Here is a 14,907-nt window from a genome sequence, read left to right on the forward strand (position 1 = left end):
ATGTCAAACTCAGGCCCGCGTGCCAAATCTCACCCTCGATATCAATATATTTGGCCCGCGAGATCATATCAAATACGTATTAGAGCGTTGGCATTTGAGTTTTCATCACTTTTCTTTTCCGTCAGATATTTTTGTACAACTGGTGTAGCGCACGCACCTCTAATACTACGAATCCCAGAATGCTTTGCAAATGTGTCGGCGCCGGCCCCCGCCACTTCGCTTGACGCTCATTAGCATCTGCTACCTGTCGGCTCACTCAAATTTAATCCACCGCTTCTGAAAAAAATGCAGATGTAGTGGAAATTTTTCAATAAATATTTAGTTTGACTTAGTGACAGTTTTAAATTTTGTCCCTCTGTGAATTTGAGTTTGACGCCGCTGATTTACACCATAATGATCCATGGGCGTATTCTAGTCTTTGTGGTCTTAAACTTTTCTGACACAGCTCAAGCTCGTTCTCAATCTATTCAGGGACGGTTCATTTCTGTCCTGTGAACGTGACATTTTCAGTATTGATACCTGCTCAAATGAGTATCTAGTTTCAATATGAGTCTGACTAATCTGATTTTTATTACATTTAACAACCCTACTTATGTATTACAGCTATTTTCAGACACGCCGGTATGTGTTGACAGGTTTATTACCGTGTTATGTCAGCTCTAAATGTCTGAAAAGAAAATAAGCTAATGAAAAATAAATAAATTAATGCGTTTACGTCAGCTAGCACAGCAATAAAACAGCTCTAGTTGCAAAAATAGTAATGCCTTTTGGAGGTTTTTTTTTTGCTTTGCGTGATTCTTTTTTCAATTTTTTTTCATTCTCATGTTATTTTCCGTATTTATTTTGAAGTTGACACACTTTTATTGAAGGTATTGACGCGCTTGCTTCGCTAACCGTGGCTAGTGGGTGCACGCAATACTTCAGCTTTTGGCATTTGAGTTTTAAGTTTTCACCACTTTTCTTTTCCGTCAGATATTTTTGCACAACTTCTAACATGTTTTGGCAGATAGACAGCGTTATATGTTCAAGATAGTTTTAGGTAGGCGCATGCAGCTTGTCCATAGCGTCAAAAATTTTGCTATTTTAAATGTGCGTTGGTGTCTGGCAAACTCTTCGCAGCATGTTTTAGTTACAAAATTCAGTGCTGAAAAATCTGGAGCAGGTGCAGCCGAGGTATTTTGCTCTGGGGCATCACATTGCTAGTTAAACGCAAGATAACGACACCTTTCTCCCTGGAGCGTGACAAACCGGATGACCCAAATTTGACTATACGCACATAAAATCTTTTTAAAAATTAGCGATTGCTCAACTTCGCTAACAACCGCTCATGATAAATACCTTTTAACCTGAGCAAACAGCAGGTATGATTTAAAAAGAGGAAGTCACTTAATTGGGTTTATTTTTGTGGTTTGATTAGCATATAATTACAGATATAAAAATGAACTGAAGCTAATTCCATGTTTACGCTTGTTGGTTTCATTGTGTGCTCTCTACTGTGCTTAATTCTGCCTCTAATTAGGTTTTGCAGCAGCGTTAAGTGGGGCAATTTATTTAGTATCAAACCCAGAGCTGGAACTGAGCATGTTTAGTTTGAGTGTCTTTATGTGGCATTTAGAAGACTTGAACTCAGAAAATGTAAGAAGTAAATGTATTATTGCCTTAAAGCTGCATTATGTGACGTTTCTGGCAGAGATTCACCACACGCTTGTCTCCATGGAGGTATTGCTTTGTCTGGAATGTGTCGCAATATGGCATTAAACCTATCTAACTGCATGGAGACAAGATGGTAGTGCCACTGGGTCAGGTTATAGGTCAAATCTATAAGGATTTTCATTTTATTTCATTTTTTTTTTATCAATAGTAGGCCTACCTGTAATTGAATAAAAGAAAATTTAAGTTTAACCTCCTAGAACCCGAGCTCTTACATGGCTTTATTAATTTCTCTTTGTCATTTGGGCTGATTGGGATGTGATGAGTGTAAAAACAAAGAATTACCTTTTTATATTATGTAGTTTCTGAGAAAAATGATGTCCACATACGAGGACATTCGTGATTTGCAAAAACTATTAAGTGCCTGAACACAGCAACATTTGTCCTGAGTAAAAACAATTGTGCCTCTTGGAACAATGTGTTTCATGTGAAGAGCTGCAGACAGGAGCAGGAAGACACATGCCTTTACAAAATAAATAAATAAATAAAAATATTCTGAACATTCTAAACTCTTAAAAATATTCTAAATTGAACATTTTTGCATTGTTGCTGTTCTTCTTCTTCTAAAAATTTGCATTGTGACCTAGACAACCCAAAATGTGTTGTCCAAATATGAGAGCGCCAGGTCATAGGGGGATAATGCTGCACTGTGGAACATTGCAGACATAAGATCTCAAGCAGGTGGCAGACCCTCGAAAAGTCCAATAGAAGTGTTCAACATATGCATTTGTAATTCAGTACCACAACAATACTTCCACTGCTGCTGCTACTACTACTTCTACTACTACTACTGCTACTACTACTACTATTTCTACTACTGCTAAAACATAATGCTAATACAGTTTTACTTACTTTTTTAAACTTTTTGTCCAGTTGACAGATTTAACTTCATCTTTTACTATGAATCAGACCTGAATGACTGAGTGATTACACAGACTAATACAGTTTAATAACAAATGTCAAATGGGAACTTGCAGTTGCCATGACACTAGATAAGCACAGATAATCACATAAACACTTTAAATACAATGAAATATTTTTATTTGATTGTACTTTTCTTTACAGCCACTTTCTGTAGTACACTCCTTTGCATTTTTTTCTATTCTCCATGACTTTGACAATGACAACGTGATCACAAAGCATCAAACTGAACGTGGTCATTACATATAATAGCACCAATACTATATCATATAATTTTACCCAATTACTAGGTATTACTGTAGTGAATTACTTTGATCATGTCATTTGTACTGATGCTTTCTCATGGTTTATTTAATCTTCACACAGACATTCTATTCATACGTTGCCTCGGGTTGAGTTTAGTTAGGATCCTTGTTATCTATTATACAATGTGATATATTTGTTGATGTATTGTCTTTTCAATAACTTCCTCATGTTCACATCCTTATTTACTCGCGTTGCATGTAGGTCAGTGCGGTCATGAGCTAAAGACAGTTGGTCCATAGTAAATACTCTACGAGCGACTCCATGTTTATCTCAAGAGCTTAAAGGAAAATCATACCTCATTGTACTTCCTGGTGCAGCTGTGACCTATGACCTCCTGCAGTCCTGTTTTGGCATCCAGGACAATTTTCGGGAATATTTTTACTAGAAAACAACACATTTATCATGAGTCTAACCATTTATCAATAAAGCAGGTGTTAAAATTTACTTAAGGGTCCTATATTCCGCATCTTTTTCTCCAAAAATACCACCGCTAAGTACATCTTCATACTTCAAACTGTGGTTTTGTTGGAGAAAAACTGTGATATCTTGGAAATACCCCAAAGTTTTTGTTGAAATTCGTTGATAAAAACCCCACTAGAGGGCGCTAAGTCAGTATCCGCTGGGACATTGAAACATGAAATAGTTTGTATGACTTTCAAAATAACAGCACGCTAAGTTAATCCTAAATTAAGATAAGTTAAATGAGAAGTACGCAACATTATAACGGCTAAAGGATAAATATTTGTCAATTTTTGTGAAACATAATCCATATTGCTATTGCTAGTACAGTTATATAACTCAATCGTCTATAAAAATGCCACCAGAGGGCAGTAGGTCTGTATCTGCTGAGACATTTAAACATGAAATAGTCTGTATGAAGCATAAACTGTTTATATAAAAGGACATAGTTGACCTGTTAGCTGCCACGTTTCAAACAGGAAGTGATCATGGGTGCGACTCTGGCTCCAATTCACTTTACATTGAAAAACTGCTGCAGGGAGCCTCATCATTTTGGTCTTAAAATGCTCGTATTAACCCGCTCTACATGATCCTGACACTTTTATTTCACTATTTTGTCCATGATTCAAGATATGAACATTAATAACAGACAAATCAGGCGTCTTCTTTCCCTGCAATCACTCCCGTTAGCGTTAGCAACAGGTTTGGCTCTGGGGTCACTATGAAACTTGCGATCGGAGCTGCAAATATCGAACAAATCCGTTAGACGAGCTTCATTTGACTGAAGCCGAACGCTGTGGGTGACGTCGCGCAATCTATGGGATGAAGCTAAAAATAACGACAGCGTACCTCCAAAATGCTAAATCGCTGATCAAATGAGAAGCATACAACATTATAAAGGCTAAACATTTGTCAGTTCAGCATCGTATATAATTTGTACTGCATTTCAGCATTTCTATAGCTCTCAAAAATAGCTACGAATGGGTGAATAGTTGCTAAGTGACAAAGCACTTAAATCGCCTAAAGGAACCTTGTTATGCGAGGCTAAGACTTAAAAGAACCCACAAACGCTACATCCCAGTAAGCGGCTTCCCCTCTTTTCTGATGCTCATGTGCTAAAATATTTATATTGTCTTTTCTTCAGTTGCCAATGCTTTTTATCAGCAGAATGCGTGCAGGTTACAAAAACATAATTACCAAACGCTAACCATTGTCAATTCTTCTTAGATGTTGCAATTTATATGCGAAAATCTGTCTGTTGTCACAAAAATAGTGTCTTAAGCTGATTATTTCTCATCTGAGGATTTTAAGGCAATGTCATGACACATTTTGTTTTTGATTTTCACCATGAGGCCAGATCTCAGTCACTTATTACATGACGCTGGATCGACTTTTATCCTCCACATGGCAGGGTGAATAATTACCAGGATTGTTCAACATAATCTGTTAAATCATTCTTAAATCAGTGATTTATAGTGGGAAAAGGTAAGTGCTCTTAAAGCTTACTCCAGATTAAAGAAGATATTTGCAGTATTATACAAAATTAGCTTTTAGACATGTTAGACTTTGCCCCTGAAAAATGTAGCATAAGTAATGTTTGACGTGGAGCAATTCCGCAAGTAATCCTGTTTGTCGGGTGAAACCAGGAAGTTCTTTAGTATTTTTTTTCCAAAGTAAATGCACTTTCATTGGACTTTTTCTGGTCACTTCATAATTGAACTAGCCTTTCTATCCAGCATCTACCTGTTAGCATCATGTTTCTACCCCCCCCAGAGGGTGTAAGATGTTCAAAAAGTGAGACAAAACAACATCTCCGTACATCATTTCACATTATTTCAAGTGTTGCGTTGTGAAATATATGCAGACAAATTGTTAAAAGAGGACACAAGAAATCAAATCACTCTCTACTGATGCACTGAAGAGCAAAGACATTTAAATGAGGCTTAAAAAATAGCTGCTAAGATCAAATTTGACATGCATCTAAATGAAAACTGCTGAAATAATCTGAATGTGTCTGGTAAAAGTTTGTGAACCCACCACCTAGCAACTAATGACATCACTAGGTGGAACAGAGTGTCTTCAGCTGTGTTTCCGTTGTTTGTATGGGAGACGTACACAAAATAACATCATAACATGGTCTAACTTAATAATTTCACATAATACGGAACATAAACGATCACAAAACATACGTAGGCCCTGTCTGTGTTTTTCTACCTAATGACATCACCAAGTGGAACACAGTGTTTTTCACTCTAGAGAGGGAGATGGAATCAGCCTGCAGGATTATTCTAATGAAACACAACTCCAGGTATAATTTTAAAGAGCATACAACATCATAACACGGCTAAAAGTCATAGATTTATCATCATACAGGAGCTTTAAAGGTGCACTGTGTAACTTTGCTGATGGTTGTGTCGTGGAGATGCTACTGCTTTGTCAGGAGTGTTCCGCAGTACAGCATAAAGTGTTTTTATTGCTACAAAATACCTTGATAACCATGTTTTTACTGTGAACGGGGTCACCTCTCCACAGATCTGACCTGTAAATTAGCCTAACGGTGTCGCTTGTTTCCATGACGATAGATGACTTTAAAGAGCTCATATTATGTTTAGTTTATAACGTTGTTTCCTCATCGCAAACAGACCTGGAGTTGTGTTTTGTTTCATTCACAAACAGAAACAGAAACAGAAACAAAAAAAACGCCCTGTTCCACCTTGTGATGTCATCGTGTGGCAATACAGGAAGTGCTCCGCTGTGTTTTTAAACTCCACACACCTTCATTTCTAGAACCATTTCGTCCATTTCAGCCCTGAAATTGCCCATCTCTATTGAACTAAAGCTAAAACGTGGATGCTAACTTGAAAACTACCACCTCGTGACATCACAAGGTGGAACAGAGCATTTTGAGCTAGAGAGACTAATAACAAAGAGAAAAACACAACTCCAGGTCTGTTTTTGACGAGGTAACGACATTATAACATGACTTAAAGCTCGCAAGAGTCAATTTTGTGCGATACAGAGCCTTTAAAAAGAGCAGGCGGTGCACTCTTCCCCAGAAAAGTTGCATAATACACCTTTAATACGACTACTATATGGCCTTAAATACCCTGTCTGTGTAGATGCTGAAATATATCTGGCCTGCAAAAACTCGTCGTAATTTGTTCCACTGTCACACCCCCCTTCACTGTGGGTCGTGGGGCTCTGGAGAGGAGGCTGATTACGGAGCAGTGGAGCGCGCCTGATTCGCACGCCGCACGGGCCGCGTTTCTCCTTCCAAACCATCGCTCCTCACTAGCTGGCGTGCGCAGAGAGACACAGACAAATGCGTCGCCAGTGCCTAATGCGCCGGCTTGTCCACGCAAACTGCCGCACGCCCGGTTAAATGCCCCTACAAGCTGTGAGCGTGCGGCCCAAGTCTAGACGCAGTGAGTACATGAGTAAACAGACAGGGAGGGAGAGAGGATTGTGGGAAATTCGTCATCATCCGAGTCGTAATCTGAATGGATTGGTCGTGACCGTACCCGTCTGCGTTTGGCGTCGACTTTACTGCGAATAAATAAAGGTTTAGCTGTTGGATTGTAAGAGCCGCTTCACTTTTTTTTATTTAAAGGGCTCATATGTGGCTATTTTCTGATGTTACAGTGTTGTTTCCTCATTAAAAACAGACCTGGAGTTGTGTTTTTTGTTTCGTTCACACATATTTTGGCTGAAAACACGCCGTTCCACCTTGTGATGTCATCGTGTGGTAATACACGTGGAATAAACCTGCAGGATTATTCTAACGAAACACAACTCCAGGTATAATTTTAAAGAGCATACGACATCATAACACGGCTAAAAGTCACAGATTTATCATCATACGGGAGCTTTAAAGGTGCACTGCGTAACTTTTCCGATGGTTCTGTCGAGGGGATGTTATTGCTTTGTCCGGAATGTTCCGCGGTACAGCATAACGTGTTTTTATTGCTACAAAATACCTTGACAACCATATTGTTACTGTAAGTGGAGTCAGTGTTTGGGCTCTCCACAGATCTGACCAGTAATTTAGCCTAATAGTGTTGCTTGTTTCCATGACGATATATAACTTTTTAAGGGGCTCATATTACGTCTAGTTTGTAATGTCGTTTCCTCATCACAAACAGACCTGGAGTTGTGTTTTGTTTCATTTACGAACAGAAACAGAAACAGAAAACGCTCTGTTCCACCTTGTGATGTCATCATGTGGCGATACAGGAAGTGCTCCGTTAAACTCCACACACCTTCATTTCTAGGATCATTTGGACAGTTGCAGCGCTGAAATTCACTGAAACTCTACTGAACAAAAGGTAAAAGCAGCTGTTAACATGAAAACTACCACTTCATGACATCACAAGGTGGAACGGAGCATTTTGAGCTTTGGAGATGTTACCGACTAATAATGCAGCGTGAATGAAACATGTGTGAATGAAATGAAAACACAACTCCAGCTCTGTTTTTGACAAGATAAACAGCTTTATAACATGACTTAAACCTCACAGGACTTAATTTTGCGTAATATATGACCTTTAAAGATTCACTATGTCACTTTTCGGGAGGAGGGTTCACTTGTCTGAGATGTTATTGCTTTGAATGTTCCACAGTATGGCATTTAAAGCGTCTATTTAGTATTTTTCAGTACATTTGTGTAGTTTTATAGCTACAACATGCATTCTGACGTGAGTGGGCTGAGGTTTTAGGTGCGTTTCTTGTTCATACAAGTATCTTAATTTGTGATATTATCTTATTTGCACAAGATAATATCACAAATTTTCTTAGGAGACTTTAGAGACTTTGATGCTTCGTTCATTGCTCATCCTCCTGGTACAAATTTGGAACAGATTTATGGACGAACGTTGTAAGATTTTGATAAGTTGGCTGTTATTTTCAAACCTTTGTCCTTTTTTCACGTTTAATGAAATATCCTAGTCTTACATAATGCAACACATTTTCATAATAATTTCTGTCTTTTACAATTGATTCATTTGCCGTGACTTGTTTTTGTGTTTTTGCTTGACGAAAAATAACACGTAATACATGTTTACAACGACGTGTTTCCTGATCTCTCCATTTACAATGAGAGTAATCTGTCTATTTTTGCATGAGCTGCAGCTGTCTCTGTCACTTTAATATTTCATACACACAACCGGACGGAGCAAGGCCGGGCAAAATAAAAGTTAAATGAGAACTATGAATTAATAATATTATACTTTGAAGAAATAAAGGAGCACATTGTTTATTGAAGATGGGCTACTTGAATACAAACTGGATTTTTGGATGCGTTTTAAAATCACAAGTTTGAGGTTTAGATCTGGGCGAGACACAAGTAAAAAAAAAAACGAAAAATGAAAAAAAAATTGTAATATTAGTTTAATTAGTTGTGTTAAAGGCATTGTGCTTGATTTTTACTGTCTTAAAACATCTAAAACGGGGGCGTCAAACACATTTTCAGCGAGGGCCACATCAGCAAAATGGCTGCTCTCGAAGGGCCAACTGTAAAATAAATCTAAATCATTTTATAACTTGTTTATAACTGTTTCTGTATTTATTACTTATTCAAGTTACAAATATTGCACATACATTTGCCTATATGTAAAAATATGGCTGTGTAACTGTGTACCTCCTGATAAATTGGGATTTTATACCTTTTATACCTTTTAATTTACCCTGTCAAGGACCACATAAAGTGATGTGGAGGACCGCATTTGGCCCATGGGCCTTGAGTTTGACACATGTGAACTAAAACAAACAATAAAACTCTAAATAAGATGCAGACAGCAAGAAAAAGACTTATTTTGACTTCAAGAGCTGCTTATACAATATATCTGTACTGGGGAAAGATACATTTTGCTCAAATAGATGAAAAAAAGTATTAATGAGAGTATTAATCTTGATAACTTGAGTGCATTTTGACTCATATTATATTATAAATTCATATAAAATACACATGGGGATAACACACATTTTGCTCAAATACACAGGAAGAAATCAGAAATACCATTGTTTTTCTTCACTGTCTCACTCACGCGTTCTTGTCGTCCCACAGCGCCCCCACCACGCCCACGCCCTCTTCGACTTCACCCCGCACCACCAGTCCCAGCTGCGCTTCCTCCGCGGCGACGTCATCGAGCTCGTGGACTGCTCCGACTCTACGCGCTGGAGGGGCCGTTGCCATGGACGCGTGGGCTACTTCCCCCCGGAGTACGTGCAGCCCATCTACCACTGCCAATGACAATGTGACAATGAAACACAACTTTTTCAGACTCCGCCGCCGCAAAATGTCACATCGCTTTTGAATTTTCAATTTAGATTTTATAATGACTGCGAGACGAAGTGCCGCCTGTCGATCAAGCACCTGGAGAATAACACAGGGGATTTCTATAAAGACAGGGCGGCAAAGTGGGTATTACCCTCGCCTCGAAGCAAGAAGGTTGTGGGTTCAGTTCCTACTTGGCATGGGACCTACTTGGCCTGGATAAGTTTACGCTCTACCCCCAACATAAAGACCATAAAGTACAGTTACTTTCTCCTCAACGCACCAACAAAATCATAGAGTCACACTAAAACTTTCAGTCAATTTGGGTGAAATGTTTCGCCCAAGGACAAAAAAAGACAATGCAGAAAATGGGGATCAAACCAACAACCTTACAGTCACACTAACACTGTTTTGTTGAAGGTGGTGGAGTAGTATCAGATTAGGTGATCCCAGGAGGAGGTGTGGAAAAGACATTGTTTGGAATGTGTGTGAAATCTAACGGATTCTTAAGAGGGCTTTATGTAAATACAAATATTAGCAAAAATATATGTTCTGTATGATGAGTTAAATGGGCTGTATGTGGTTTTCACGTTTCAAATTGCACTTTTACACGGCGAAGATATGTATAGACAGCACTGGTTAAAATAGTTTATCGTATTTGACGGGTGAGGTGGCATTTTGGACGGGTTTTTGACAGAGTTTACCTTGAAATAAAATAATTAAGTCCAGGTTAAGTCCAATAAGAAGCATTGCATTGGAACACGCCAGACGTAGTGTGTCACATGCACGATTCCGTAGAAATATAAAGTTAAAACCAGACTTTGGGACATTCTTCATGGAGTTAGATGAGTTTTATGCCATACTGCGGAAAATTATAGATTATACAGATTATATTTCCATGGATATAAGCAGGGGGAGTCTAATAAGAGGCAGTTTGTGGAGCTGCAAAGACACATGTTATTCAGGTTTTTCAGCGCAAATAAAATGAAAAAAAAAAAAATCTATTCTTGCCTAAAAAGTTACATGCAAATTTAGGAATTTTAAATAATCTAGGTATATATATTTATTTTGCAGTGTATTGATAAAAGACTGAGGGAAACACAGTGAAACACGTTCCAATATCTGAAGGACAAATCACACTTTAAAAGTTAGACTCTATATATACTGTATATAGCCTGGCTAGCCAAACACACTAACTTTCTCAGCAATGTGCATTTAAAATTGCACAAAAATTGAAAGACAATTATTCATCCTGCTTATCTCTCACTTCTGTCTGTTCAAATTTTTGGAAACAATTTTGGAAATAACATAAATTTGCTGTTTTGTGACGTGTGTGTGGAATTAACACTGCCCCAATGTTTCATACCAGACGCCCGTGTCGTTATTTGTGTCATTTCTGTATTTATTCGTTACCGTATATTAAAGCAATGCACAAATGTAAAAAGTAATGATTTCTGCTGGTTTACAAAAAATATGTGATTTTAAGAGAAGGAACTGTCTTCCTTTACTTAATTAACATAATTATTTCAATAAAGTCATACATGTACTGATTGTAAAAAACAAACTATATTGTTTAATATTTGGCCCTGAAGACAGCAGATGTGTAAAATTTGCTTTAAACACATTTGCTCCTGTCTCTCACTCTGTCTTAACCTAAAAAGCACAGCCCAAAATCACAGACTGACGGAACAGTTTCCAGCCCATAAAAACATTCTGCACCAACTAAACTTTTAGCTCGTTCTTATGTTTTCACAATCCACCTCATATTCGTGATGTTGTGAGCAAAACAGCTGATGAAACAAGCTACATTCAATAGCACGAATATACTGCGGCGATGCACAGCGCATTTCTCAAAAATGATCATCTTAATTCTTAATAAAAACAACATAACACATACGTTTAATGTGTGGATAAAGTTTTAGACTGAAATATCGTCTGGAGCGTTTGTCCTCTGTCCAGTGTGAGGCTGTAGAGCAAAGGGGCTGCACAGAACCACTGAGCTGGACACAAGTCATCAGTGTTTTAAAAATGTATGTTAATGACAAGTATGACATAAAATTAGGCCAGGTGTTAGAGTCTAATAAACAATTTCATGTTTTGAATCTTGTAAAGAACGGCCTGTACTCTATTGTTTTGTATCAGACTGATAAGAGGATTTCTTCACCTAAAACACCACAGATTTCAGGAAATTGCACTTATTTTATCAAATATCTCTTCAGGAAGGACCCCCAGACCCCCTCACATGTTCCTTTTTTCTGTCATTTCTGTAATATTCATATTGGTCCCTCGTCTACACCTGTGCACGAAGCCTCAGCAGGTCACACACCTCAACGAACTGAGCACCTGCCCCTCAAAACGTCTGTGCACATCCCCGACTCCAGAGATGTTTTTCGATGATGAAACATTGCAGCATGGCTTAAAGCGTACAAGATAAATTTGTGTAATATATTTAAACAGTGGCAATTCTACGCATCGAAGTTTAGGGGCGTTTAGCACCTAGAGGGTAATACCAGGGCAATAAATGCACAATAAAAACACCACAACATCTGCTCCAACACAACGCACTCGCTCACTCTCTTCATTTCTTTATATTAATCTCTGTAGATCAGTGGTTTCCAAACTAGAATAACTGTTTGAGTCACGTCCTGCTTTGTAGTCTATGGCCTATTGTTTAGTCGTCCTCAGTCCTTCCTATAGGGACAACAAACTGTACTAATACTACTACTGTATTTAACTATATTTAAACTACAAATAAACTCTCCTTTTCTCTCTCTCCTGTTCCTTGCTGTCAATCATAGTAAACAGTTATTAGGCTTAGTATCTCATTAAAATATGTCCAAAACGAAAGGCAGGATATTAGCGTCACATAATTTCACTTTTGAACTGTACAATAGGCCTAATCACTCATAAACTGCCCATGTAACCCATATTTTGCAATATTTATATTCTGTTTTCAGTGACAGTCTCACATGAATAATAGTAGATGATGGTAGAATATTTGAACAAAGTGATTGATGTCGCCTGTTCATCTGGCTCTGAATCCTGTTTTTCTCCTTGGTCTAATCCAGACTGTAGTGCGTCAGACGTCATACTTTTACGCCAAAAGCCTGGTTTCATCATTTAATGGGGTAATAAAATATTTTTAAAGCGTGTATTCTGTCAAAAGGAGCAGATTCAAAAGCTGTTTACAAAACGTAGAGCTTAGTGTCTTTGAATGTGCACAACCTGACTCTGACCAATCAGATTCCACCTTTTCAGCGGAGAAAAGGTCTATTTTAAACCACTGTATGATGCACTTTACCATGAGGTGAGTTTATCCCGTCTGAGCAAATATCTTTCCCAACAGAATCACACCTTCACCTCAACAACACTCTGTCAATTTTGTGCCGAAATTCTGAAACGGAGATGAAGCTGACTGTGGACGTCCAAAAATAGTGCTGAATACTTACATTTTTCTCTCTGCTGAGTGACTTTGAAGTCTCTACTCCAGTCATCGGAAATGATTGGTGCGACGGGGCTGCAAAAGACAAACATACTGGCAGTGACAGATCTGTGGCAAAAGTGAAAAGTGAAACAGAGTAGAACTATTGTGTGAATGGCAAACAGAAGATATAGGTACTGCTATTTTTTTAAGAATGCATATGCAAAATCATGTAATCGCATTGTTATTCGCCTGAAGTGGTCTTATTTTACTTATATTTTTACCGTGATTGACAGGTGGATTTACCAAACAGGGACACGCATGGTTTGTTTGTATCAAGGAAATAATGAGGAATATGAGGATAAAAAATAAAGAATATGACAAGGGACTGAAAAACATGGTCGATTTCTGCAGAATCAATGAGCAAAGCACTAAACTCCAAATCTGAGAGTCTGTTAACCTCCTTCGTTTCACATGCGTCACTGAAAAAAATAATCTGACTGCATGATCACGTTTGGTTGGACTCGAGTCGCGACAGAGGGAGCGGTGACCAGACTGATATCCATCTGTATGAGAACTACAGAGAGATATAATTCTGGATTTGACAGACAGGTTTTATATGTTATCCATGTACATGTCATTTTCAAAATAAAATAAATATGTTAACAGTGGATGCTCCTTAGAAGTGTAGTACCTGCTCTTTAATGCTGAGCCAAAATGTAACACAAATAATGCTTTAAAACGAGGTGAGCTGTGCACCATCAGTGACAGTCATGAATCTCAGCGCACATCCAGGAAAAACCGCTGAACCTGTCCGACCGACTGCTGTCCCAGAAACTGAAAGCATAGCACACACTTGTTACATACTTCACAATTAGTGTCAGTCAATCTAACATAGGGCTATATGTTAAGGCTACTTTTAACAGATGGAAACAATGCAAACTCTCACTAAAATCATTTAAGTGACACCTGGATGTTCTGTTGAAATGTCACTTATGGAAGTATGTTGATCTGCCTGGAGACGTCAGTGGGTGTAGGTGAAAAAGAGAGCGAAGAAAAGGTGGTTAAAGCCTAAAACGTGTCTAATCAAATGTGTTTTTAGCATCAGCAATGGCACTGAGTCTTTTTAAAATCTGACGTAGTGGGGCTGCTGTAGTTTATCTTATGTAGCTCTGCACAACATAAAGATTTGGTCAATGTAGGTGTTTTAATTGTGTTTTAAGTGCAGGAACTATATATATTTACCCTTTTAAAATGTTTAAATAAAGTATTAACTAACTAACTCTAACTGTATGATCTGCATGACAGCCGCTTACAGTTTGAACAGGTTGTCCTAGTCTCACCTGTGTGTGTGTGTGTGTGTATGTGTATGATTATGTGAGAGTGTGTTTATGTGTGTGAGTTTATGTGTGTGTGTATGTATGTGTGTGTGTGCGTATGTGTATGTAGGTGTGTGTGTGTGGGGGGGGTGAGAGTGTGTGTGTGTATGTAGGGGTGTGTAGGTGTGTGTGTTTATGTGTGTGTGTTTATGTGTGTGTGTATGTAGGGGTGCGTGTGTGTGTGTATGTGAGTGTGGGGGTGTGTGCGTGCGTGTATGTGTGTGTATGTATGAGTGTGTGTGAGAGGGTGTGTGTGGGGGGGGGGGGTGTGTGTGCGTGTGTGTGATGCCTGTAGCTCTTGGCTTGTGTTTCATGTCTGGATGAGGACACACATAATGAGCACAAAGCCTCTTGAGTGACACCAGCGCAGCGCAGGTTCAGATCAGGTCACGTGGTGCAGGTGCGTTCGCTGTGTGTCAGGGTCACACCTGTCGGGCGGT

At 38.6% G+C, this 14,907-nt stretch overlaps 1 protein-coding gene across 1 annotated transcript in view; it reads left to right on the forward strand.

Moving 5' to 3' along the window:
- grapa (GRB2 related adaptor protein a) overlaps positions 1–11,056 on the forward strand; it is a 48,813-nt gene extending 37,757 nt beyond the window's left edge. Inside the window, exon 5 of the mRNA XM_033971863.2 lies at positions 9,458–11,056. Coding sequence (XP_033827754.1) covers positions 9,458–9,643 — 186 coding nt within the window. The 3' untranslated portion in view covers positions 9,644–11,056. The remainder of the gene's footprint in view (positions 1–9,457) is intronic.
- Positions 11,057–14,907: the final 3,851 nt, after the last annotated feature.

The sequence above is a fragment of the Periophthalmus magnuspinnatus genome, chromosome 8 (assembly GCF_009829125.3).
Source record: "Periophthalmus magnuspinnatus isolate fPerMag1 chromosome 8, fPerMag1.2.pri, whole genome shotgun sequence".
Lineage (NCBI taxonomy): Eukaryota > Metazoa > Chordata > Actinopteri > Gobiiformes > Gobiidae > Periophthalmus > Periophthalmus magnuspinnatus.